Source organism: Scardinius erythrophthalmus (genome assembly GCF_964197995.2).
Source record: "Scardinius erythrophthalmus genome assembly, chromosome: 21".
NCBI classification, from domain to species: Eukaryota; Metazoa; Chordata; class Actinopteri; order Cypriniformes; family Leuciscidae; genus Scardinius; species Scardinius erythrophthalmus.
The window spans coordinates 13391294-13416052 of record NC_138241.1 but is presented as its reverse complement, the minus strand read 5'-3'; the positions used below and the strand labels follow the sequence as shown (position 1 = coordinate 13416052).

Here is a 24759-nt window from a genome sequence, read left to right as displayed (position 1 = left end):
CAAAACATGGTACAAAACATCATACAGGCAGGGTCAATAAACAGCAAACAGGTATGGCAGAGGCATGACACAGAGTAATCCTTAGGGCAAACGTGAGTAGATGATCGGCGAACAATATCCAACAGGGGCAAGGCAAAGAGAGATAATCCAGGTAAACAGCAATAATCTAAACGAGGTGCAAACTATGGCAAGCCGTTTTAGTTAAATTGTACCCTGCGTTACTCGTTGTAATTGCATTTTTACTAGTAAGAATTAAATTTGAGAGCTCTACAATTCAATTCTTACTAGGAGCAATTACAATTAGAGAGCTCTCTAATTCAATTATTACTAGTAAAAAATTACAATTAGAGAGCTCTCTAATTCAATTATTACTAAGAATTACATTTACAGAGCTCTCTAATTCAATTCATAACAATTCCAATTAGAGAGCTCTACAAATGAATTTTTACTAGTCATAGGTCTCCATAGACTTCCATTCATTTTTAATTATGGAGCTCTACAATTGAATTGTTACTAGTAAGAATTACAATTAGAGAGCTCTCTTATTCAATTATTATTAGTAACAATTACAATTAGAGAGCTCTACAATTCAATTATTACTAGTAACAATTACAATTACAGGGCTTTCTAATTGAAATTTTACTAGTAAAAAAACAAATTAAAGATATGTATAATTGCAGAGCTCTGTAATTGAATTAAAGAGCTCTGCAATTGCATTCTTACTAGTAACAATTGAATTAGAGAGCTCTCTAATTGGAATTGTTACTAATAATAATTGGATTAGAGAGCTCTCTAATTGGAATTCTTACTAGTAAGAATTGAATTAAAGAGCTCTACAATTGCATTCTTAGTAGTAACAATTGAAATAGAGAGCTCTCTAATTGGAATTTTTACTAGTAACAATTCAATTGTAGAGCTTCGTAATTAAAAATGAATGGAAGTCAATGGAGACATATGACTAGTAAAAATTCATTTGTAGAGCTCTCTAATTGGAATTGTTACTAGTAAGAATTGAATTAGAGAGCTTTGTAATTGTAATTCTTACTAGTAATAATTGAATAAGAGAGCTCTCTAATTGTAATTGCTACTAGTAAGAATTGAATTGTGTAGAGCTCTCTAATTGAATTCTTACTAGTAAAAATGCAACTACGACGAGTAACGCTGGGTAAAATTTAAGCTAAAACGGCTTGCCATAGCAAACGATTTGTGACGGCACATTTACATTCTCATCAGTTATTGGTCTGTTATTGGTTATTGGTCTGATTGTTTTAATGTTTTATTGTTGTAAATGTTTTATTGTTGTAATCTATTGCATGTTGTTTAATGGGTACTTAACGTTTCAGCTATTTTATTTAATAATAATATTTATATGACTACATATAATAGTAATAATAATTATAATTATAATAATATGCAAATACTTTCCAGCAATTTCTTCCGTTTATTGCTGTTATTGTGGCAGTCAACAACAGCGCAGCTTACCTGTGCTCATTTTAATTTTTTAATTAGGTTTAATTAGGTTTAATTCAGTCGCTATTTTTACCACGTTTTACCAATGGGTTCCTACTGTAATAGGACATCATCCAAATAGAAGTTAGAATCCGTCATTGCGCCGCTCATCATTTACTCAGGAAAAAGGTGGATATTGGGAATATTCCATATGTTGTGCAGACCTATACAGACATGATCAGAAATGAGATCTGCGTCCATGTGTAGCCATCACCATTTGCTCTGGTGTCTGAAATGTACGCATAAATCAGAGGATGGAAGCTGTGCTGGGTTTTGTTAAATAGTCATTTGATCTAGCTTAAAGGAGGCATTTAGATTCAGGTAAATATGGAGTAAATTTGAAATGCAGCACAAGTAATGTTTGTGTTCATGAACATATGTTGGCAGTTGTGTAGGTGGATGCTGTTAAATTGTTGTGTGTATCAGATGAATTCTGATCTGCCACAGGGCTGAATGTCATTATGGATCCAAACAGGAGCTGATTTTGCTCTCTCTCTTTAATACACAGCAGAGAGTGGGTGTTTAAAACAGTAAAGTCACTGCCTGCATAACGGCTGTTTTTCACTTCATAAATCTGCCAGGACTGTCTGTCTCTCTGTTGAGTAGCTCATACCTCTCTTTTTGTTACTTGCTCTCACTCTTATTCTCTTTCTCTCCTTCCAGGCAAAAAAAAAAGGTGTCAGATGAAAGTCTGAAGTATTTAGCTTAGACCCGATGAAGTCAGTCAGGCACAAAACTGAACTCAGTTTTAGCAGTGCCTCTTGTGATAGATGTATTAGACAGAATTCTGTTTATACTTCATCGTTCTGATGCACATAGATCTAACCCATCTTCAAAGCTGTAGGATATCTAGGAAAAGAAAAAATCACAAATGACAAATGTTTTTAGTAGATCCTAACAGGATTCAATGGAAAGCAACTGAGATGCGTGCCTCTTGCTTCTCAAAATTTGTATTATTTATTGTATTTGTTTTTTCAGGGGAGGAAAAAGACTTCTCTTCTTCTCTATGATAGTGTTAAACTTTTAGTTTTGGCAACAAAAGAAAGCTTGGACATTTTTATTTGATTTTACCAAACAAATATATGTTTTAAGAACTTTTTGCTAACGTTAGGTTATGAGAAGTTCTCTGAACGTTGCTTTAATGGTTTCATTTTTTATTTTTTTTTGAGTAATGCGCACGTTAAAGTGTAATCTTTCCTAACGATCCGCTAGCTGCCCGCCCCATAAGCATGCCGTCAAAAAAACGCGTCTCTGTAGGCAGCCTAGGCTCTGAGATCTGCACACAAAAACAAATGGTTTAGCCAAACACTCAAAATCAAAATAAATAGTGTTCCAACCAATCACCGACAGGGGGGCGGTGTTGTGAGGTTTTGAGCCAGCTTTTTCTTCAGCTCTGACTTCGCGTCAAGCCGTGCACGAGCACAAAACCTCACAACACCCTCCCCCTGTCGGTGATTGGTTGGAATCTGCCTACAGAGACGCGTTTTTTTGACGGCATGCTTATGGGGCGGGCAGCTAGCGGATCGTTAGGAAAGATTGAATGTGATAAAAATATTTTTGGGCCTGAAATCACTGATACCACCTTTAAGGGGACATTCCATTTTATAATTTTGCAAACATTATGGGAATATTACTTTTGAATGTTCTCTGAATATTCTGAAACATTTAAAAAAAACATTAAAGACCATCCAACTAAAAAGTATTAGACAGTAAAAAAACAAAAACATGAAAACAAAAACATTTTGTGAACATTATTTAAGACTGTAACATGTAGCCTATGTTCTATTAAGTTTCATTGTGTTTTTGTTCCATTTTCCCTGTTCGCCTGTGTTCCCTATCTTTGGAAGTTGACCTAGTTTCTCAGTTTGTGCCAGTTTGTTCCCTTGTTTACTGATTACGTTTACCTGTTTGTTGTTCATTTAGTTTCCTCATTACCTCTCCTTATCGTTTTCATGTTAGGTTAGTGCTTTTTCATTCTTGTTCCTGTATTCTCCTGCATGTTATTTTGGATTTGCTATTAAAGAATTTACATTTAATTCACCATTGTGTCTGCTGAGTGCTGACTAGCAGACTGTTAACAATAACAGACTGAGGGCCCTATCTTGCACCCAGCGCAATTGACTTTGTACACCGACGCATGTATCATTCCTATTTTGCACCCGCGCAAAGCGCGTTTTTCCCTCCACAGAAGCACGTCGCTAAACTAGGGAATGAACTTGCGCTCATTGGGCGGTTCAGCGCAAAAAAGGAGGTGTGTTCCGGCGCAAACGTTCCTTCATGCTATTTTGCAGGTTTAGAAAACAATTGCGCCACTAACCAGGAAAAAATAGTTTAAAGTCAGTGGCGCGTTGCGCATGTTATTCATATGCTATTTTAAGGGCGCATGCTTGGCCATAATCAATGAAGCGTGTGCACAACGCGCATACACTTTGATTCTCTCATCTACACAGAAGCAGCAGTTTTCATTTTTGCAAATCATACATTATTACGATAGATAGATAGATAGATAGATAGATAGATAGATAGATAGATAGATAGATAGATAGATAGACAGACAATTTATTATAAAAGCATACATCTAGCTTACACATTTACCCAAATTATCATACGCCTTTTTAACCGAAGTTAATTTGGGTGGGTTTCTCCATCCCCAATGTCCCTGACGAGAGCGTTGCTCTCCTTGGCTGTGAACCGCTCCTGGCGCGCGCCTGGCAAATCCGCCATTACAATAGGAATCCGCTTTAGAACAAACGCGCCTGCTCTTAACCCTTGTGCATCAATTTAAAAAAGTTACTCATAGGTCCAAAGAGGACAAAAATGTCCATGTCAAAAAACGGTCATAAAAAGTTGAAGCTTGGGAGCACAGACTTAACTTTGGTATAATTTTAAAGAATACCCTTGGCAGATTATTGCTGAAGTTAAATTTTTTTTATAAGTAAATCCAAAAAAAAGTTATATAGGTTTAAGTTTATGAAAATTATTTATGAATATTATTTTATATAAAATATATATTTTATGAAACAAGTTGAACTCTAAAACGGCTAGAAAATCAAAGCCATAAATCTAAATAAGTTGTGTTCCAAATTTGAGGTTGATATCTCAAAAAATGAGCTTTCAGTAAGATTTTGTTTGGGCGCAGTACCAAACTTTCCCCATTGGATCCCAGCAAAACTCCTCTGGTCACACAGTGATTGGCATTGTCATTTGCAGTTGAGTTTTTCTCTATCAATACTACAAACACACAAACACATTTTTTTTATATAACACACATACCAACCACACTCTGACATCCATACCAACACACCCACACAATTATCATTGCATAATTTATCCAGTTGGCTCTATAATAGCTCAAAATTCATGCAGTTAACAGTAACAAAAAACAAAAACTTACTCATAGGTCCAAAAGGGACAAAAATGTCCAAGTCAAAAAACTCTCATAAAAATGTTATGCTTGGGAGCAAAAACTTAAGTTTGGTCTCATTTTAAAGAAGACCCTTTGCAGATTGTTGTTGAAGTGAAAAAAGTGAAAAACGTGCAACCAAATGTTTTTTATAGAAGTTTAAGTTTATTAAATATATTTATGAACATTAAAATTAATATTTTATATAAAATATATACAAGTATTTTGTATAACTAGTGCAACATTTTTTTTTTAAATGAAATGGGGGTGAAATAGTAAAATTACAATAAAAATAGACACCTGTGCCAAAATTTTATGCAGTAAACATAAAAAAAAAAAAAAAACTTACACATAGGTCCAAAAGGGACAAAAATGTCCAAGTCAAAAAACTCTCATAAAAATGTTATGCTTGGGAGCAAATACTTAAGTTTGGTCTCATTTTAAAGATGACCCTTGGCAGATTGTTGTTGAAGTGAAAAAATTTTAAAAAGTTCAACCAAAAAAATGTTATAGAAGTTTAAGTTTATGAAAAATATTTATGAACATTATAATCAATATTTTATATAAAAAATATATTTTATAACACATTTGGAACTCTAAAACTGATATAAATTCAAAGCCATAAATCTAAACAGGTTGTGTTCCGAATTTGAGGATGATATCTCAAAAAATGAGCTTTCAGTAAGATTTTGTTTGGGCGCAGTACCAGACTTTCCCCATTGGATGCCAGCAAAACTCCACTGGTGAACACAGTGATTGGATTTTCGATTTGCAGTCGAGTTTTTCTCTCTCAAATATTACAAGCACACAAACACACTTTTTATTTTATTACACACATACAAACCACACTTAGACATCCATACCAACAGACCCACACAATTATCGTTGCATAATTTATCCAGTTGGCTCTATAATATGCCGAAGCAGAAAACAGGAATAAAGCGAGTATTTGCTTTATAGGCCTAACCTGAAAAAATGGCACCATCTGATAAAAAATGGTAAAAATGTCAATTTTGAAGCCTTGCCAACAGAATGAAAGCCTATTAAAAAAGATTGCATCATTTTATAGTTAAACGGCACAGGGATTAAAAAATGCAGTTTTAATGGGTTTCAATGGGGACATTTTTGTCCAAAAGGCGCTGAGAGGAAGTATTTTGTGTAACTAGTGCAAAATAGATTTTTTAAAGGAAATGGTGATGAAATAGTAAAATTCCAATAAAAATACACACCTGTGCCAAATTTTATGCAGTTAGCATTAACACAGGCAAAGTGATCCAAAAAACAAAACTGAAAAGGACAAAAATGTCCTCAAGGATGCACAAGGGTTAAAGGGAATGTGAGATGACGCTCTGATTGGTTTATTTCACGTTACGCCCAAACCACACCTATGAATAATGAAGCTGCTTCAGACCAACCCATTTTAGATTTGCGCCTGGCGCAAGAGTCATTTATCCCGCCGGGAAAATAGCAACAGCGCCAAGACCCGCCCACAAAGTTACTTGAGCTTTGCGCTTTGATACTTGCGTTTCAGATCGTTAAAATAGGGCCCTGAATGTTCTATTAATGTTACTGGAAGAATGTTTGCTCATAACTTTGAGAGAACCTTGCCAGAACATTAGTCAAAGTTCTGAGAATGTTCCCTGTTAGCTGGGATTAGTGTTGGGGGTAACGGATTACTTGTAACGCAAGTTACGTAATCAGGTTACTTTTCCAAGTAACTAATAAAGTAACACATTACCTTAGAATTTACAACAAAATATGTGTTAATTTTTCAAAGAAGTAATGCAAGTTATTTTTTTCCCCATTTTTGACTGACACCTCTCCTTGTTGAGAAATCAGGAGTAAGTGCAGTGGTGTTGTGTGCGCTGTGTAAACAAGATGGATATTATAATTCAGAATCAAATGTGAGCATGCATTTACCCTTCTCACTTGCACAAAAACAGATCTCGTATTCTTCAAAATGACTAAAAACATTGAAATGCAAACTCAGAATATTATGCAAAACTGTAATAATTAAATGTTAATTAACACAAATATTCTTTATGTATTTAATCTCACTTACTTTATTAACCAATGGTCTTTGCTGCCGACCTTCGATGATCCAATTCAACCATAAATTCCAACAACCAAAATTCAACCGACTTTCATCTAAAGTCGAAGATGACATTTGTATTTATTTTTTTGTTTTTGTTTTTATTGATTAAGTAGGAGTGTTCAACTTTCTTCTCCTGTGTCGTATTCTTCTGCAACCCAGAATGGCAGAACAGCTTTGTTTGAGCTGAGCCCTCTACTGTACAGGCGTGGATTTGGCTTATTTCTATCACTTTTGGTGAGCTTTACATTTGCTAAAAATAGTACTTCAGTATTTTTATTATTAAAAATGATCTGTTTATCTTTTATTTATAGGACACTCTCAATCACCTTGTCAAATATCAGCAGTATCTTTAGTTCTAAATGCTGTGTTGTAGTTAATTGCAGGGATGTCCAAAGAAACTCCGATTGCTCTGAATAGAGGAAGAAAGAGAAGCCGATCCAACAGAGCCAAAAAGATTGTTGTGTGTTCTAGTAAGTTTTTATAAATCATCACCTGGATCAGCTGTCAAGATCTGTGTGGGATAGGATCCAGAAGCAGAGTAGTGACAATTTATTGACAAGACAAGTGAGGCGTGAAAAAACACAAGGAACAGGTGAACACAATCAGGCAAATGAGGACTATAGGTGTGTTCGACTTGTAGCGGCGCTACACAGACTGATCGATGTATTACATCAAAGTACCGCGAGAACGATTCCAAAGCATATGGAGATGTCTGCTTTCTGATCGCTCTCACTAAAATTTGATGTCATGTACTGATCGGAAGCAACATCTGTGGCATGTATATGCACTTACTCAGGCATCCTAATCATGGTATAATTCAAATGAACAGCCAACAGTCATGTGAACAGTGATTTTTAAGGTACTGAAGCACCATTTACATTTGTGCGTTTTGCAGACACTTTTATCTAAAGTGACTTGTGTTGCATTTATAGCACACATTTGATCAGTTCATGCATTTCTGTCATGACAGCTCTCGGGAGATTGGTATGGTTATAGAGATTGGCATGGTAATGGATATGGCAATGCTAATGTATTTGGTCTTGGCAGAATAGAACTGCAACGCTGCTGCTGCAGCAGAGCAAGTACCAAGACTTGCTACTGCCAATACATTCACAGACATTGCTGTGAGCATGTAAGACATGCTACTGCTGCTGCACATGTAACATACATGAATAACCCCCCTTAGCAGATCTATACAGGTGGAGCTGGGGAAGGTGGAGGGTTTCTGAAAGCGTGCTGCAGACTGCTAACAGCAACACTATAGCCCATTGGCTGCTGATGCAACAACAACCAATCAGCTGTGCTATGTAGATAATGATGTGATCGCTACCAAATGAGTCAGACCTATCAGCCCAAACCATCTAGAGTTTCATGCCTGAACTAGGTATTCCCTGAGAATGGAACCTATGCATTGCTAGAGCCCTGCTCTTTTTTTTTTTTTAGCTATATGAATGCATTGAATTTACATAAAGTCACACCAGAACTTTTAAATGCAGAAAGCAGTTTAATGTTCACAAAATCAATTTTTTTTGGCTATTTATTTACTTTGCATTAGTTGTCTCCTGTCATACGTTTTTAAACCAGTATTTTTCAACCGATGCTGGTGAATTGTGCAAAATAGTTTGCATGAGTGAACGCATGTATTCTAGCAAGCTCTTCAGAAATCTCATCCACTTAAACACCTTGATAACGGTAGGTGGGTCTGTAACATTCATTGTAAATGAAGGATGAATGATCAAAAAATGTAATGCCCGTGACATTTCTCACTGATTCCTGTCACGTATTACAACGTATCAGGCAGCATATCAATGTGCAAATGTAATAAACACACTCACCCTGGACAACAGTTGAATACAGTTGTAGCATTTCCAAAATCCGTTTTTTTCTTACTTTTTTTATGAACAGAGAACTTGGTACAATATAAATTATTGATTTGCAGTCACTGATTCTCATCATACACCATATATTTTTTGCATTTAATTTTTTATACTTTGTTATTTAAAAGTATTCAGATAGGCCTATATTAAATTGCAAATACATACATGATTTGTAATACTTAGGAAGTAGTAGGTTGTTGCTGAGCTCCTTTGGTGTAGTTTTTGTTTTTATTGTAACAGCAACAACTCATCTAATTAATCCTCTGAAGTACTATGGGTAAAGTAGTTCTTCACTGGAAATTTGACTATTTGTATTTAACATTTAACAATTATTATATTATTTATTTTTTCAAAGCTGAAAATTGTAGCTTTTAAGCTGTAGAATTAATCTATAACTTAATCTCAGAACTTCATGTTCTGTCTGCCATTGCATTTACAAATTATATGGTGAATTTTAATTTCATGGCAACTTTAAAATAATATGATTTTCACAACTGGAATCTACATTCATGCTCTATATCTAATGACAAACTGTTCCTCTAGAGTCTAGATGCTGTTGTTCCTATACTTGGATGTGTGTCTTGGTGTGATAAATAATAAATGCTCTTCACATGATAAAAAAAAAAAAAAAACATGAGCCGAGTAGGTATATTTCGAAAGGTTGTTTATTTCCTGTTGTTATCAGAGACTATTAAAAGATTTGAGCCCATCATAAATTCAGATGAATTCCTCTGCATGAGTCAGTGGCTGTATTCAGATGCGACAGCTCACTGTTTATTTATGCTTCAGTGTTTTCTGATTATTCTTCATCACCACTGGAAAATTTTACTGTCAGTGCAGTTTGAAGCACTTCAGTCTGTTATTGTGTGAAAATCAATAATAAACACATTCTAACAAAAGGCATAATTTTCCAAAAAAAGTCACATCAGTGTCACCTTGTTTTTATTGCTTTAGCAATGTCTATACTCTATAATATACACAAAACCTGTTTGTTACTTTGACAGCAGTCTGGCCCTCTCAGAAAAACAACATGGGTTCAATATATCATTGAAGTTTTCTAAAATCATACAGCAGTTTCTGTTTCACTGACAGCTGTTGATCCATCATATCTCACCTGAGTGTCTTAAAGAAGTGCACATTCCTGCAGGAGTCAGAGTTCAGTAGACCAAGAGGCAATACTCAATCCCTTCAGCCCCAGCATTCCTCCTTTGAGTCCACACTTTAATGACGAAATATCCAACAGTCTGTGCTGCACTATTTCTAAATATTTAGTCATTTAATGCTGTTTATCATTATGGTTTGGATTCAGCAGATTACGTTCACAAACTGATGCCGTGTTTTTTGATGTTTGTTTCAGCTGTGACCAGTGTGAAGTTATGGGCCATCGACAGACAGTGCTTCCAGACCATCATGATGAGGACAGGACTCATCAAACATGCAGAGTACATGGAGTTATTGAAAAGGTGAGCAGCTGTCTTGTCATGGAAGTGCATCTCTTTCTTTATTATCTGACACCTTAATTTGCATAATGGCACCCAGAGAAGAGAGCATGGGGCATATTTTACATATTAAAGACAGAATTCTCAATTCTGCATTGTTGGGCTCCTGAGCCAAACTGGATGAAAGAAGTCTTCATCAAAGACTTTAAAGACACTGAGGCAGAACAGAGAAGTTTCTTGGAAGCCACAGAATTCATTGCCACAGAAACTCTCTATAGCTCCCAATCTCCCGCTCTCTCCGTCTTATGTATTAACATGTGAAAAACGAATAGTAATGCAATTGTTTTTAATGAATCATCTAATGTGGTTTCATCTAATGTTAATGATATTACCCCATCCCTCCAGCTGTATTTATTATTTGAATAATTAGACCTAATTTTGTCAATTATGCTTTGAACCCACAGCCATTAACACACAAAAGCAGAGTACATGTGAATGCATTAGATGCTGAGCAGAACTTTTATGCATTTTATGGTTCTGGTTTATAGGCCAATATGAAATTCAGGTTTCATATTTAGTTCTGAGCTAATCCAGGCTCATGTTTACTAAGAAACATTGTGTGTGCGATCCCATGATTTACTACTTGGCTATTTACTATTGGCTACTTAACCTGATACTAAATACTTGGATTATTTGATAGATTTATCTCTGTTTAGTTCGGAATGCAAAATGTAGCCTATATATATATATATACAGTGAGGAAAATAAGTATTTGAACACCCTGCTATTTTGCAAGTTCTCCCACTTGGAAATCATGGAGGGGTCTGAAATTGTCATCGTAGGTGCATGTCCACTGTGAGAGACATAATCTAAAAAAAAATCCAGAAATCACAATATATGATTTTTTAACTACACTGCTCAAAAAAATTAAAGGAACACTTTGAAAACACATCAGATCTCAATGGGGAAAAATATCATGCTGGATATCTATACTAATATGGACTGGGTAATGTGTTATGAACGAAAGGATGCCACATCGTTTGATGGAAATGAAAATGATCAACCTACAGAGGATTTAATTCAAAGACACCCCGGAAATCTAAGTGAAAAAATGATGCAGCAGGCTTGTCAATTTTGCTGAAATTTCATTGCAGCAACTCAAAATGGTACTCAGTAGTTTGTATGGCCCCCACGTGCTTGTATGCATGCCTGACAACGTCGGGGCATGCTCCTAATGAGACGACGGATGGTGTCCTGGGGTATTTCCTCCCAGATCTGGACCAGCGCATCACTGAGCTCCTGGACAGTCTGAGATGCAACCAGGTGATGTCAGATGGACCGAAACACAATGTCCCAGAGGTGTTCTATTGGATGTAGGTCAGGTGAGCGTGGTGGCCCTTCAATGGTATCATTCCTTCATCCTCCAGGAACTGCCTGCATGCTCTCGCCACATGAGGCCGGGCCTTGTTGTGCACCAGGAGGAACCCAGGACCCACTGCACCAGCATAGGGTCTGACAATGGATCCAAGGATTTCATCCCGATACCTAATGGCAGTCAGGGTGCCATTGTCTAGCCTGCAGAGGTCTGTGCCTCCCTCCATGGATATGCCTCCCCAGACCATCACTGACCCACCACCAAACCGGTCATGCTGAACGATATTACAGGCAGCATAACATTCTCCACGGCTTCTCCAGACCCTTTCCTGTCTGTCACGTGCTCAGGGTGAACCTGCTCTCATTTGTGAAAACCACAGGGCACCAGTGGCGGACCTGCCAATTCTGGTGTTCAATGGGAAATGCCAATCGAGCTCCCTGGTGCTGGGCAGTGAGCACAGGGCCCACTAGAGGAGGTCGGGCCCTCAGGCCTCCCTCATGAAGTCTGTTTCTGATTGTTTGGTCAGAGACATTCACACCAGTGGCCTGCTGGAGGTCATTTTGTAGGGCTCTGGCAGTGCTCATCATGTTCCTCCTCGCACAAAGGAGCAGATACCGGTCCTGCTGATGGGTTAAGGACCTTCTACGGCCCTGTCCAGCTCTCCTAGAGTAGCTGTCTGTCTTCCTGGAATCTCCTCCATGCTCTTGAGACTGTGCTGGGAGACACAGCAAACCTTCTGGCAATGGCACGTATTGATGAGCCATCCTGAAGGAGCTGGACTGCCTGCGCAACCTCTGTAGGGTCCAGGTATCGCCTAATGCTACCAGTAGTGACACTGACCCTAGCCAAATGCAAAACTGGTGAAAAACAGTCCGAAAAGATGAGTAGGGAAAAAATGTCAGTGGCCTCCACCTGTAAAACCATTCCTGTTTTGGGGGTTGTCTCACTGTTGCCCATCTAGTGCACCTGCTGTTAATTTCATTAACACTAAAGCAGCTGAAACTGATTACCAACCCCCTCTGTTACTTAACTGACCAGATCAATATCCCAGGAGTTTAACTGACTTGATGCTATTCTCTGATTAAAAAGTGTTCCCTTTATTTTTTTGAGCAGTGTATTTATTTGTATGATACAGCTGCAAAAAAGTATTTGAACACCTGTCTATCAGCTAGGATTCTGACCCTCAAAGACCTGTTAGTCTGCCTTTAAAATGTCCACCTCCACTCCATTTATTATCCTAAATTAGATGCACCTGTTTGAGGTCGTTAGCTGCATAAAGACACCTGTCCACCCCATACAATCAGTAAGAATCCAACTACTAACATGGCCAAGACCAAAGAGCTGTCCAAAGACACTAGAGACAAAATTGTACACCTCCACAAGGCTGGAAAGGGCTACGGGGAAATTGCCAAGCAGCTTGGTGAAAAAAGGTTGGAGCAATCATTAGAAAATGGAAGAAGCTAAACATGACTGTCAATCTCCCTCGGACTGGGGCTCCATGCAAGATCTCACCTCGTGGGGTCTCAATGATCCTAACAAAGGTGAGAAATCAGCCCAGAATTACACGGGAGGAGCTGGTCAATGACCTGAAAAGAGCTGGGACCACCTGTATATATATATATATACAGTGAGGAAAATAAGTATTTGAACACCCTGTTATTTTGCAAGTTCTCCCACTTGGAAATCACGGAGGGGTCTGAAATTGTAATCGTAGGTGCATGTCCACTGTGAGAGACATAATCTAAAAAAAAATAATCCAGAAATCCAGAAATGTATGATTTTTTTAACTATTTATTTGTATGATACAGCTGCAAATATGTATTTGAACACCTGAGAAAATCAATGTTAATATTTGGTACAGTAGCCTTTGTTTGCAATTACAGAGGTCAAACGTTTCCTGTAGTTTTTCACCAGGTTTGCACACACTGCAGGAGGGATTTTGGCCCACTCCTCCACACAGATCTTCTCTAGATCAGTCAGTCAGGTTTCTGGGCTGTCGCTGAGAAACACAGAGTTTGAGCTCCCTCCAAAGATTCTCTATTGGGTTTAGGTCTGGAGACTGGCTAGGCCACGCCAGAACCTTGATATGCTTCTTACAGAGCCACTCCTTGGTTATCCTGGCTGTGTGCTTCGGGTCATTGTCATGTTGGAAGACCCAGCCTCGACCCATCTTCAATGCTCTAACTGAGGGAAGGAGGTTGTTCCCCAAACCTCATCCTCTCCTTAACCCTCTGGGGACCAGAAACGCGCCCGCGCGTTTTGCTCGTTTTTTTTTTTTTGCAATGAAAATAAACACTAAATGCTCTGTTAATTTTGATCTTTCATTTTCGTGTAATACATCAATCGATCCTGTTCAGTTTCTATTTTTTTTCTGTATACTCATAATAAAAATAAAGTGTTTTGCTTTTTGACAAATAAAGAAAAATTAACATGATGCGATTTCTGCCTTCTCTCTGTCAGTAAACTCCCATTTGAAACGCGTTCGAAAATGATCTATAACTCCGCGAAAATTCAGTCAAACAGGCAAACAGACCCACGGGCATAAAGCTTGAGATTGCATCTTTTAAATGAAGTCATTTATATAAAAAACAAATATTCTCAGCTTCTGTAACCTGTATAAAAAGAGAGCGACTCCAGTCGAGCTCATTACGAGCTAATTCACAGTAATGTGACCACTCCCCGGAGAGCGCGTGCTATTCAAACGCAAATTCTGAGAACCATTTCACACCTGTGAAACGCCCACATCAGCTGTAAACAAAGCGCGTCGCGATCGAGTGAGGCATAATTTAGCCTACCTTATGGAGAAAAGATGTTGCTGATATGAGGAGCAATATATCCTGATATGAGGAGCAGATTCCGCTGAGGAAAGAGGTAGGCTGTTTTCTTTTCTCACGTGTGGAATAACGTTATGGAATAACGTTAGTGTAGGCCTATGTAAACCGCAAAAAAATGAAGCGCATTTCTACAATATGACTCGCCTTTCTGTGAGATGAATGAAGGGTACATATTTGTAAAGACTGTTTAGCCTAAATATGAATCGCGCGTCTGTGTGTGAAAGAATAAACTGCTTTGCTATAGCCTACTGAGATGAGTAAAAATCGACTGGAATATGTTGAAATAAAATGAAATAAAATGTATTTGTATAAGCAACGTATTAAACTGCAAATTAGCATGTATATGCCCTAATATTTCATAAAAACAACGTTACAGTCAGTCACTTGTTGACTAGATTTGGGTACAGTTTTAAGGCTACTGTAGAATATACTGCCACATCAAATAAGCTTTTGTTTAGCAATTGTCTATATTCAAACTAATGAATACATATGATAAAATGTAGGCCTATAATGTTTTTTCTTTTTCTTTTTTACAAAGAAAGAGTACACTTGAAATATTGTTGAAATTGTAATTATTCTTGTAATTGTAACATTTTTAATAAAATAGCAAAACATATTTACAAGAGAGATGTAAGCGAAATCTTAAATGGTCAATATAAGTCTACTTCTAAATACATATTTTGTCCTTGTATTGTGGCTCAGTCAGTGTCACACCTGAATGAATGGCTAATTATGCAGAGTCATTATGCAGAGTGGGTGGGACATTGAAATCTAAGGTGTAAACTACTCCTCCCCCTCGCATATTGGCTTTCCAAGCAAAACCTGTTTTACACCATTTAAATCAATGTATGTTTTGTTTTTTTTGTGAACGATAAAGCAAGACTATTTTAACATAATTTTGAAGCTAGAACTCAAAGGGACAACATCCATTGGTCAAAAGTCTTGTGGACACATATTTAATATGTGTTTTGTGGTCTTAATTCAGCAACTTTCATTTTAATTTTTTCCAATAACCACGCATAAACATTATTCTCTTAAAAATACAAACATCTACATACACGTTGCTCGCATATTATGGTAGCCCTGTTTGTGCTATATAGAGTGAATTTACACCTTTGCCATTAACGTCTTTATAAATAACTGAAAAAAGCACAAATGTCAAGGCATGTCAGAACATCTCAAGGACGCCAAAAACAGCCTGGTCCCCAGAGGGTTAATACAGTGCAGTCGCCCTGTTCCATGTGCAGAAAAACACCCCCAAAGCATGATGCTACCACCCCCATGCTTCACAGTAGGGATGGTGTTCTTGGGATGGTACTCATCATTCTTCTTCCTCCAAACACATTTAGTGGAATTATGACCAAAAAGTTCTATTTTGGTCTCATCTGACCACATGACTTTCTCCCATGACTCCTCTGGATCATCCAAATGGTCATTGGCAAACTTAAGACGGGCCTTGACATGTGCTGGTTTAAGCAGGGGAACCTTCCGTGCCATGCATGATTTCAAACCATGACGTCTTAGTGTGTTACCAACAGTAACCTTGGAAACGGTGGTCCCAGCTCTTTTCAGGTCATTGACCAGCTCCTCCCGTGTAGTTCTGGGCTGATTTCTCTCCTTTCTTAGGATCATTGAGACCCCACGAGGTGAGATCTTGCATGGAGCCCCAGTCCGAGGGAGATTGACAGTCATGTTTAGCTTCTTCCATTTTCTAATGATTGCTCCAACAGTGGACCTATTTTCACCAAGCTGCTTGGCAATTTCCCTGTAGCCCTTTCCAGCCTTGTGGAGGTGTACAATTTTGTCTCTAGTGTCTTTGGACACTAGAGGTCTTGGCCATGTTAGTAGTTGGATTCTTACTGATTGTATGGGGTGGACAGGTGTCTTTATGCAGCTAACGACCTCAAACAGGTGCATCTAATTTAGGATAATAAATGGAGTGGAGGTGGACATTTTAAAGGCAGACTAACAGGTCTTTGAGGGTCAGAATTCTAGCTGATAGACAGGTGTTCAAATACTTATTTGCAGCTGTATCATACAAATAAATAGTTACAAAATCATATATTGTGATTTCTGGATCTCTCACAGTGGACATGCACCTACGATGACAATTTCAGACCCCTCCATGATTTCCAAGTGGGAGAATTTGCAAAATAGCAGGGTGTTCAAATACTTATTTTCCTCACTGTATATATATATAGAGTTTTTCAACTGAATGCCAGCTAATTTGCATGTCCTGAATTATCACCATTGACGTCAGGAATCAGGGAATGATTGACATTTCCTAAGATCTGAAATGAATTTTTTAACTGCGACCTTGGCCATTAACACTACCTCTGGGGGAGACCTTGAGAATCAACCTTGATTCTCATACAAAAGGCTGTAGTATAAGAATGGCACATATTCTTAGATGCAACAGATTCTTGCAATAAACTCAACCCCTCTGGAAATTGGAGGGGAGCTGTAGCTCTACTAAAGGTGGGCGTACATTGTGCAAGTTTGGACACTCAGGAGGTTGTGCACTTTTGCACACGTTACAAGTCATTTAACCTGATAATCGTGTCAAAGCAGCTGGTAATAGTCAAGGTAGTGGGGAGGGAGTAAAATACCTCACTCAAATCTACGGCTCAAAGGGCAACTTACAAAAGATGTTAAAAAAAACTCAACGGCTACCATTTCTGATGTTGCTGCCTCTCCAAGGAGCAGCCACAGCCTAGCCTTACTTAAAGACCTCTGAAGTCTGGGGGAGGAACCCTGCTTTTCGAGGGGAGCAAGGGACGCTACCTTACCCTTATAGGTAGAACATTTCTCTAGGTCTAGGACCTGCTTTAGCCAGCACCTAGTTATTTATTTATTTAGTACTTTTTTTTTTGTTTTCTAGGTGAACCTCCCCAATTCGTTAGCATTGCCATTTTGGAAAAATAAGGTCAGCTAGATGTGTCTAAAGACCCACTCCTCTAATGGAATGACCTCCCCTGCTTATAGACCCAACAGTAGTTGGGAAGGGAAAGCAAACAAAATAGAGGGGATGTAATGCCCTACCGTTCTTAGTTCGTTTTGTATTAACCCCAAAGAGGGTACCGGAGTAATGGCCGTCGTGATGACCATCGTGAGAGACAGATAACAAGGAGGGACAACCCACAGGCGAACTTCCTCTACTTATTAGCATTGTCAAACCAGGGCCATTTTAAGGGGAGTGCTATCCCTACTTAAAGACCCAACCACAGTTGGGGAGGGAAGTGAACAAAGAGAGGGAAAATACTGCCCATCTAGTTCGTTCACCTAGTATCCACCCTTGGGGCCATCAAAAGGGGATATATGTCAGTCTGCTATTGCTCTATTGGTGTGTTTACATGTGCTTTAGACACCAGTCATGCTGATGGCGTTCCCCATAGCTTCAATCCAAGATGCAGTGTTGAGTTCACAGTATTCATAAAAGAGTAGTCAAAAAGTACCCGGATGTCCTACTTTTCTGGTAGAGATTCTGAAGTGTGAATACAATGGATTCTTCTCCCATGAGGCCAAAGGAGGTCGCAAAGGAAGTACTTGTTCAAAATAAGTTAAAGGTATAGCGGACGATCTTTCCGAATTTTAGATAAGACCCGCCCTCTCCACTTTTTGAAAAGTTTGATTGATTCACCAGAATGATTGACAATTAGGAGGACCAATAGTATAGGTGATCCACCCGGAAGTAAAAAATCCTCCGCTATACCTTTAAGAGAGTATGTGATTCCGGACGCAGCCCTGGTTTTTCTCATCATAGTCGTGATATTGCCCATTGCAGTTCAGTACAGAGATCGGAACCATGTCGTCTTGCACCAGATCTTCGTTTGTGTGCAACAGAGGAATTTCTGCCGCTGTTCTGACTCCTTCACACATTTTATAAACTCTTTGTGAGTTCTCAGCTGGTAAAAATACCATCACATGTACGGACATACAACGAGCGCTTTTATCCCAACACACAACATTGTTTGGTATAAGTTCAGTCGCAAAATACGTCATAAAAGCTGTTTTGTTTGTTTGTTTGTTTTGTATATTTAAGTTTGGTGTAAAAAATGACAGTGTGAATGCTAAGCGAGCCAGGACTAGATGTATCACTTTCTATTTTGGTCCAGAACAAAAGAACCAAGAGAAGTGAATTACAAGTGTGAACACACCCTCAAACAGTTATTTTAAAAATAATAATTTGTTGTTTCTGACATAATATTTAAGTGAATGACCCCATTTTTGCTACCACATGGTTCAAATAGCAAAAAGTTTCTCTTCTATTTATATATTTTTTTGTTGTTGATTTTTTACAAAGTGAATACTGTCAGAATCTATTCATATTACAGTATTTAAATAACATATATAAAGTAAAAATATTAGTACAATTTAATAACTGTTGGTAATGTTGGTCAACATTTGTTGAATATTAGGCAGATATGTCCCCCTATGCTGCTTCCCAAATGTCTTATGATGGTTACAGCCATGATACTTTGAATCTCAGATGGGAAAATAGGATTTCTTGAAAGTTCATCAGCAACCTTTTTAAATGAAATGACAAAGAATACAAAATTCTGTAATTTTCAGACACAAATGTTTGCTCAGAATGTCCTGTCCATAAAACCTTTAGATTTCTCTGCTGCAGTCTTATGCTAAACTGTAATAGGAAACTTTAATGGCCCGTTGAATTTTTTATGGCATGTGAAATATTTATGCAGGAGCTGTTATTGATGTATGATCATCTCATGACACACAGCAGTGAAACATGGAGCCCGTCCCTGTAAAGTGTGTGCGTTTGCTAATGCAACAAGGGAAAGATGTGCAGATCTCATCAGGGACAATCTACGATCAGACGGCCTCTCCTGCCATCTCATGCTAAACATGATTCATTTAGATTTAGATAAATTACAGCTTTTATTACATAATCTAGATAATGCCTTGGCTTTTTGGCTAATGAGCTCAGCGTATACAAATTAGCCAGACACAAACCTTTTCCTCCATTACGCAACACATGACCAGATATGTTTAGAAATGTTGTATTATAGTGATTGAGGGATATTATTGTTGTTTCCGTGGCAGAGAGCAACTCGGGGTTTATGTCAATGTGTGATTGTGACCACCTGTTTGAACCATCTCAGGGCAGATAAGAAATGTTCCCGGTGTACAGTGATATTCAGTATATGAAATATTTGTTATTTTGAGGAAATAAACACTGAAGTTACATAACATTAACAAAGACCAAAAGACCCTTCAGCCTTAGATAAGGATCTCTTCCATCACACATTTACAGATGATTGTTTCTTTTTTTACAACATAATGACGTAAGTTGTCTCTCACTGACAGTGTCCTGACGTTCCGGGGTCTTTCAGAAGAAATATTGAGCAAGCTGGCTGATGTCCTTGAGGAGGTAAGAGATCTAAGAAACACACACACACACAAGGCCATTTGAGATAGACTTTAAATCACAAACCTTCTCATTTTGATCATTTGATTGGACAAGCAAGCACCTTGCATTTTCCTGCAGTATGATCTTTTGGACACCTTGTTCTTATTAGCAACCGTTGATTTCATGTCTGTTTTAGCAAAGTCACTGTCTCCACACAGTGTTCTGTCTTTGCATGTTGCCTTAAAAAGTGCAATAAAACTTTATGCAATCCACTCAATGAACGCAATGCAGATATACACGCAATGTATTATATACAATCTCTACTGATAGTAACAATTATATACTATTTTAGGGTTTTTCCTGGCTTAAAATGAGGTGGAGGTAGTAAAATCCTGCTTGGAAAATGGACATCTGAGCTAGGGCTGTCACGATCATTAAACATGGTAGACGAGGAGTTTTACCGTACTGACCTGGTACTGACGCGCTGTTTGAATGCTGAATGGAGAATGATTGACAGCTGGAGCTGAGGGAAGACGAGTTTCCGTGAACTTTAATTTAGCGATGTAAAATTTCTTCTGTCCCTCACAACAAGATATGAAATACCTTTAGACCACTTAAATCATTATATTAGAATTACACACACTCACCTAAAGGATTATTAGGAACACCATACTAATACTGTGTTTGACCCCCTTTCGCCTTCAGAACTGCCTTAATTCTACATGGCATTGATTCAACAAGGTGCTGAAAGCATTCTTTAGAAATGTTGGCCCATATTGATAGGATAGCATCTTGCAGTTGATGGAGATTTGTGGGATGCACATCCAGGGCACGAAGCTCCCGTTCCACCACATCCCAAAGATGCTCTATTGGGTTGAGATCTGGTGACTGTGGGGGCCATTTTAGTACAGTGAACTCATTGTCATGTTTAAGAAACCAATTTGAAATGATTCGAGCTTTGTGACATGGTGCATTATCCTGCTGGAAGTAGCCATCAGAGGATGGGTACATGGTGGTCATAAAGGGATGGACATGGTCAGAAACAATGCTCAGGTAGGCCGTGGCATTTAAACGATGCCCAGTTGGCACTAAGGGGCCTAAAGTGTGCCAAGAAAACATCCCCCACACCATTACACCACCACCACCAGCCTGCACAGTGGTAACAAGGCATGATGGATCCATGTTCTCATTCTGTTTACGCCAAATTCTGACTCTACCATCTGAATGTCTCAACAGAAATCGAGACTCATCAGACCAGGCAACATTTTTCCAGTCTTCAACTGTCCAATTTTGGTGAGCTCGTGCAAATTGTAGCCTCTTTTTCCTATTTGTAGTGGAGATGAGTGGTACCCGGTGGGGTCTTCTGCTGTTGTAGCCCATCCGCCTCAAGGTTGTGCGTGTTGTGGCTTCACAAATGCTTTGCAGCATACCTCGGCTGTAACGAGTGGTTATTTCAGTCAAAGTTGCTCTTCTATCAGCTTGAATCAGTCGGCCCATTCTCCTCTGACCTCTAGCATCAACAAGGCATTTTCGCCCACAGGACTGCCGCATACTGGATGTTTTTCCCTTTTCACACCATTCTTTGTAAACCCTAGAAATGGTTGTGCATGAAAATCCCAGTAACTGAGCAGATTGTGAAATACTCAGACCGGCCCGTCTGGCACCAACAACCATGCCACGCTCAAAATTGCTTGAATCACCTTTCTTTCCCATTCTGACATTCAGTTTAGAGTTCAGGAGATTGTCTTGACCAGGACCGGACCCCTAAATGCATTGAAGCAACTGCCATGTGATTGGTTGATTAGAAATTGCATTAATGAGAAATTGAACAGGTGTTCCTAATAATCCTTTAGGTGAGTGTATGTATATATATTTCTGATTATTTAATTATCGCGACAGGCCTAATCTGAACATGTGAGTTGTGACTGCCTGTCTGAGTTTTGTGGACAGCCGGATGGGGCACGACATTTGACGGAGGTGGCCGCCTCGTAATTCTCAATGCAGGAAAAACCCAAATAAATCATGTAATTAAAAGTCCACAAATTATCTATTACTAAAATATTTATTAATGGCTCTCCATCGTTTACTTAGGCCTATAACTACACTGGTCCGATGACTCTGACCAGCCTTTAAAATAAAACAAATATAACTAAACACATGCATTAATTTCATTGAATTCTATATCATACACATCTATATCAACAGAGATAAAACGTGATGAAAACGTATTTGTAGGATTACTCACCAATACTGTGGAAATTTCGTATCCGCAACGTGGTATTCATACAGCAAAACAAGATGGCGGCCGAACAGAAAATTCTCGACCCAAACTCGACGTCAGTAGTCACGTGGTTTGAACGTGGACTTAAAATTGTAATTTGATTTAAAGCAATTAGTTTAAATTACACCCAAAAAACTTAGTTTTACTTCAAGGTATCTAAACTCAATTACATAAGACCAATGACAATGCAGAAAAGTGAATTTATTGAGTGAAGTATAAAAGGTTCTTTAACATAATGACAAGCCATATGCACTTTTTTCAGTGTGTATAAGATAAAGAATAACCAATTCTCTGAAGTCATATTCAATGACTTTGCACTAAGTATCAAAAGAGAAAAATCTATGTTTTTATCCAATAATAGTATGAAAAGATGAGACGTAAACATTGTGAATGTCTTAGTCATCAGTCAGTCTGTCATTCACAGACATACTGTAAAGGTCCACATCACCTCTTCAGCATACAACATTTATCACTGGAGAGTGAGTGATGGAGACCCACAGTTCTCTTTGTTTAGGGGTGAAAGGTTGTCGTTTTCCATTCTGTGTGGATTTGTTGATAATCTTGCAGTCGCTGTGGTCTGCCTTTGTGATAACACATGGTTACACAAAGCACAACAATAACACAACAACACATATAAATTGGTTTGGCTCATATAATTAATTACAACCATGATACATCTGCAGCAGGATAAACAAAAGAGTGGGCAAAACTTATTTTCAGACTTACACATTATGTCACTGGTGAAACATCTAATAAAAGGGAATATTCACTGTTTTTATGTTGCTTGCCTATTGATTATACCATTATATTATTAATTATACTATACAATATTATACTATTTTTGTATTATACTATTATGGAATATTCATTGTTACTTGCCAATTTTAGTATTACTTTACTATAATAGTAGGCCTATTAATTAGTATGTTTAATTAGATTTTATTTATATATTTCTAGTCATCATTTTACTTTTGTTTACGTGTTAGTAATTCTGTGATTTTGTAATTTTTATTATTGTTTTATATTTTTATTTAGCATTTATTTATGTTTATTTCAGTTTTAGTAATGTTAGTACTTCAAATTAAACATTTATTTCAGTTAGTTTGTCAAGGCAACAAGTTTTTCAACTGATATTTATATTTGATTTATTTCAGTTACCTAAAACAATAATTAACAGTTATAGTTAACGATAACAACACTCCTTGCTAATGTTTTTATTTCTATCAAAACACAGCTACTTATGGAAGCTTATTTCCACCACGGCATATACTTTTTTTTTTTAAAAGATAATTGCGACTTTTTCTTACAATTGTGAATTTATATCTTGCAATTCTAACTTTATAACTTGCAATTGTTATTTTACGCAATTTTGACTTGCATTGTGACTCACAGTTGCAAGTTTATATCTTGCAATTCTGAATTGTGAAATGTAAACTTGCAATTGCGAGAAAAAAAAGTCAGAATTCTGAGAGAAAAATGTGCAATTACATTTTTCAATTTTGTATTCAGTGGCAAAGGAAATGTGTATTTACAGCATCTACCAGCAGGGGCAAACCTCGACCCATTTGTTTAGACTAATGTTCATAATGTTAATCTGTTATGTTCATTAACAAAACAACAACAGAAGAGCAAATGTGTGGAAGTAGCATCAAACAATGAAAGTATCTATTGGCACTGTGAGCTCTGTGTCATTAAAATGACTCACCGCAGGTTAAACTCACAGCAGGTTAAGCTCTCATTCCAGTCCTTCCTTGAAAAATTTGTGATGTGATTTGTTAAATAAATGTCAGCAAGAGTGGAGGGAGTCTCTTTATCTAATGATTGACCTTAAATGAGAAACTGAAATTTGTTGAAGGTTTTTAACTTAAATGCTCTGGGGAATGAAAGTCTGGCCACATGGATGGAATCTGTCCTCATTCCTTGGTATTTGTGTCACTTATATTTGATGCAATTCCTACTTTAATTGCACATATAGTGTAGCAGCCTCAATTTAGAGTCCAGCCATATCTGCATCTTACTGAATATTCACACTGACTTGAGTGAATACTTCTCAATGGAAAGCACTCATCTCAAACGGTCTAGCTGCAGTGGCACTTAAGCTACACTCAAAATGTATGAACATCAAAACTAGTTGCATCAAATAAAGGCACACTCAAGCAAAAAGTTATTAAATGATATTTAATTAGCTGTCACCCCCCTTTTTGAGAATTTACATTAAAATGCACTATTCAAGCTTAAATGGTTGTAATTCAAGAATGCTTTGGAGTATAGACCTAAGTTTGGTCTTGTTTTAAAGGTAAAAAATAGCAGATTATTGTTGAAGTGAAAGCACTTCAAAAAATTAAAGTATGAAAAAGTTATGGAAGTTTAAATTTACATTAAATCAAATATAATTTATTTAATATTTTTATTTTATATAAAATATATATTTTACAAAATATGTTTTACAAAAAAATTACTATAAAATCAAAGCCAAATATCTAACCAAGTTGTGTTCCAAATTTGAAGTTGATATCACAAAAAATGAAGTTCCCATGAGATTTTGTTTAGGCGTATTACCAAAAATAGCCACCGG

At 37.5% G+C, this 24759-nt stretch overlaps 1 protein-coding gene across 1 annotated transcript in view; it reads left to right on the top strand.

Moving 5' to 3' along the window:
* prkg1a (protein kinase cGMP-dependent 1a) overlaps nucleotides 1–24759 on the top strand; it is a 94355-nt gene that overhangs the window by 42949 nt on the left and 26647 nt on the right. The window contains 2 exon segments of the mRNA XM_081350775.1: nucleotides 10242–10347; nucleotides 19861–19924. Of these exon segments, the coding sequence (XP_081206901.1) occupies nucleotides 10242–10347; nucleotides 19861–19924 (170 nt within the window).